This window comes from Miscanthus floridulus, unplaced genomic scaffold, assembly GCF_019320115.1.
Source record: "Miscanthus floridulus cultivar M001 unplaced genomic scaffold, ASM1932011v1 fs_661_1_2, whole genome shotgun sequence".
Classification (NCBI taxonomy): Eukaryota; Viridiplantae; Streptophyta; class Magnoliopsida; order Poales; family Poaceae; genus Miscanthus; species Miscanthus floridulus.
This window is the reverse complement of record NW_027097075.1, coordinates 76,301-80,000: the sequence shown is the minus strand read 5'-3', so window position 1 is coordinate 80,000 and position 3,700 is coordinate 76,301. Positions and strand designations below refer to the sequence as shown.

Genomic DNA, 3,700 nt, shown 5'->3' with positions numbered 1-3,700 from the left:
TAGCTCTGAGGGTTAACCAAGAAACTGACTGTACAATCTTGCCAAATTTGCACTTTGAGACCCATCATACCATAAGTGGCGCTAATCCATTAATCATGTCCAATAAAATGATTGAGCCATGCCACATCCGATACAGTGACTATACTCCTTGTCAAGACCAGAACCGAGCAATGGCCTTTCCTAGAGAAAATATGACATACAGAGAAAGGCATTGTCCTGTAGAGAATGAGAAACAGCATTGTCTAATCCCAGCACCAAAAGGATATGTCACCCCTTTCTCTTGGCCCAAGAGCCGTGACTATGTTCCATTTGCAAATGCTCCGTATAAGAGTCTGACAGTTGAGAAAGCTGTTCAGAATTGGATCCAATATCAGGGAGATGTGTTCAAATTTCCAGGAGGAGGAACGATGTTTCCCAATGGAGCGAATGCTTACCTTGATGAACTTGCATCCGTCATCCCACTCGCTGATGGCACCATCAGAACTGCACTTGATACTGGATGTGGGGTATGCTCTCTCACCAGATCTTGTTATATTTTACTTCCTTTAAGATGTGTCTTATATACTTCATAGTTTATAGTTCCAAGGCATTTAGATGTTGGCCTTCTTAGTAAGACTTATCTTCATTTTCTTGTAAACTAACCTTAATTACTTGATCCCCTCCATAGCTGGGAGTAACATTTCTGACCACGTACAGGTTGCAAGCTTCGGGGCTTACCTAATGGACAGAAATGTATTAACCATGTCATTTGCACCCAGAGATTCACACGAAGCTCAGGTTCAATTTGCTTTGGAGCGAGGTGTCCCTGCAGTAATTGGAGTACTTGGAACTATAAAGCTCCCATACCCCTCTAGATCTTTTGATATGGCTCATTGCTCACGCTGTTTAATCCCATGGGAGTCAAATGGTGAGCAGTAAAAACTATTCACAAGATTCCAATACCTGAGCCAACCTTTTACCTTTATATATGTAAATATGCAATGACTAATGAGCTATATTATTTTTCTTCATGCAGGTGGTATGTACATGATGGAAGTAGATCGGGTTCTGAGGCCTGGGGGTTATTGGATACTTTCTGGACCTCCCATCAATTGGAAGAAATACTACCAATCATGGAAAAGGTCTAAACAAGATGCAGAGGAAGATCAACATAGAATTGAAAACATTGCTGAAATGCTTTGCTGGGATAAAATCTATGAGAAGGATGATATTGCTATTTGGCAGAAACAAGGGAATTCATATTCATGTCTTCAAAAGGATGGTCATGCTAGCAAGATGTGCAAAGTTCAAGATGCAGATGATGTCTGGTATGTCTTATGTTTATACAAAGTTATAACTCAAGGTTTATTTTCTAGTTCCTATTTCCATGTGAACTTGAATAAACCATAATCATTCACTACAAAATCCTCATAAGAAAATTCATATATATAACAGTTATGTTTTACACAGTGGAAAAATATAGGATCAAGAATTGATTGCCTTATGTAGGGTAGGGTAAGTTGGAGATAGTGATTGCAGAAATTACTACTGATTCACAATGGAAGAAACATGTGCTTCTTTTCTGTCAATCACTTGTAGCTTGGGCAATCTGCTCTGTTTTTATCTTCCAATTACATCAGTTTTAATTTGTGTTTATTTTTGGCTTATAATTTAGGTATAAGAAAATGGAATCTTGTGTAACACCTCCGGTAGAGGCAGCACAGCTGAAGAAGTTTCCAGAGAGACTATCTGCCATTCCTCCCAGAATTCTGGAGGGTCAGGTCCCAGGCATCACAGAAGAAGTCTATGAGGATGATAATAAGTTGTGGAAGAAGCATGTCAATACTTATAAGAGGGTGAACAAGCTGATAGGTTCTTCAAGGTACAGGAATATTATGGACATGAATGCAGGCCTCGGAAGTTTTGCTGCAACTCTTCATTCTCCCAGGTCCTGGGTAATGAACGTTGTGCCCTCTATATCAGAAAGGAACACTCTCGGTATCATCTATGAGCGAGGTCTGATTGGTATATACCATGATTGGTGAGTCTTATGCTTCTGGCATTCACTGTCAAATGAGATGCTGATGTGTGGGAACTGATCTTGTGTTTTCTGCGATGTTGCACTATTGGCAGGTGTGAAGGCTTCTCAACATACCCTAGGACATACGACCTGATACATGGCAATGGCATCTTCAGTTTATATCAGAACAAGTAAGCGTTCTCTGTTCTTTCTCCTGTGTTGGTAATGCAAAGGCAAATCATATCTTCTGTTAATATGTTTATGTCAAAATCGGTAGGTGTGACGCAGAAGACATTCTTCTGGAGATGGATAGGATTTTACGGCCAGAGGGTGCAGTCATACTGCGGGACAGTGCTGATGTACTGAACAAGGTTAGAAGTATGGTGGCAGGAATGCGGTGGAAGTCCAAGTTACTTGATCATGAGGATGGCCCGCATGTTCCCGAGAAGATTCTGATTTCAGTGAAAGAGTATTGGGTTGGCAGTGAAGAACAGAACAGCTGATAGGTACAGAACCATGGCTAATTAGCTATACTGGATGCCAGCCTCTTTCCCTGATGCTGTTTTGTCGGTTAATAGATTTTGTTCATACTTCATACGTACAGGCTAAAGACCCATTGACGATCAGGGACATCCTCGATTTTTGCTGTGCATATATAGTAATCAGAGCGTTAAGTGAAACGTTGGCGATTTGCCAAGACATTGTGTAGGTAAACGTTCGTTTTAAAAAATGTAGGTACGAGACAATACTTACTCGCTACTTTGCCCAGAGATTAATTATACAGTTGCATGCAAGAAGATTTTTGCGACTTTGTCTATGAACATTATCTGTTGATAATGCATGAGATTATATTTATAGTGTATTTCTGCTTGAGCTGATAAGGGGTCACAAGGATTGAATTCTGCTTGAGCAGAAGCCAGAAGGTGTCTTGGTTGCCCTGCCCCGCTGGCCGCTGTGAGTGCACACCTTGAAACTGCCTCTTGGAAGCCTAAAATTCTGTGGGGCTTCAGTTGTGGCCTCTTGGTTGAGCCCCTGCCAAATGCTAACACAGTTTCGTGAGAATGTCAAAGAGAAGCTGTTATATATATATATATAAGGATGAAACTACCTAAACGTCACTTTTTCTAGTTTTTTCTAGCTTTTTAGGTGAAGCCAGTGAGAATGACCCTAGGCTGCTAGGTGCGTGCTTGTTTTGGACCCAAGACCCATGCTTGTTTTGCAAAGAAACACGCAGCAGTGGATCCTGCTACGAGTCTGTAGCTAGTCACGCCACCAGGATGGAAGGATGAGGGTGACAACAACAGTGTCGCTCTCCCTAACATGGAAGCATGGGTCCAACGTGGACAGCAACAGTGCCTGCGTATCTGGCCAAGCAGGGGTTGGTGAAACTGTTAAGACTCAGGACGTGGTACATTAGGAACGTTATAAATCATGTCTATATCTATACCTAATAATAAAAAGGTAAAATTTCTGTCATAACTTTTTTTCTGCCATAACTATTTTCTGCCTCTTTTTCCACTCCGTATGCTTGTATATATTTTTCCTATTTCAGTCCGGGTTCTATTCGTATTATTTTTTCCCAAATCTGGCCCGGTCTCGCTCCCACCCGTGTCCTCTCCAGTATGCCGATTTCTTTTCTATTTGCATTAACCGAACGGAGATTAGAGTAGGAAAGGGAGTAGAAAGAAATACGGGGTTCCA

The 3,700-nt window shown here is 41.3% G+C and overlaps 1 protein-coding gene across 3 annotated transcripts; it reads left to right on the top strand.

The window, feature by feature from the left end:
• The first annotated feature begins 6 nt into the window (after positions 1-6).
• On the top strand, positions 7-2,796 carry LOC136532576 (probable methyltransferase PMT2). 3 transcript variants are annotated; one of them, XM_066525169.1, is made up of 7 exons: positions 7-506; positions 697-907; positions 1,016-1,307; positions 1,655-2,020; positions 2,113-2,190; positions 2,277-2,505; positions 2,604-2,796. In XM_066525169.1, exons 1-6 carry the CDS (start codon positions 96-98, stop codon positions 2,500-2,502), a joined length of 1,584 nt encoding a protein of 527 aa, XP_066381266.1. In that variant the 5' UTR covers positions 7-95; the 3' UTR covers positions 2,503-2,505; positions 2,604-2,796. The 3 variants fall into 3 exon arrangements, with proteins under 3 accessions (XP_066381266.1, XP_066381265.1, XP_066381267.1); XM_066525168.1 differs by having other exon boundaries at positions 2,277-2,796; XM_066525170.1 differs by having other exon boundaries at positions 375-506; positions 668-907; positions 2,277-2,796.
• The last annotated feature ends 904 nt before the right edge of the window (positions 2,797-3,700 follow it).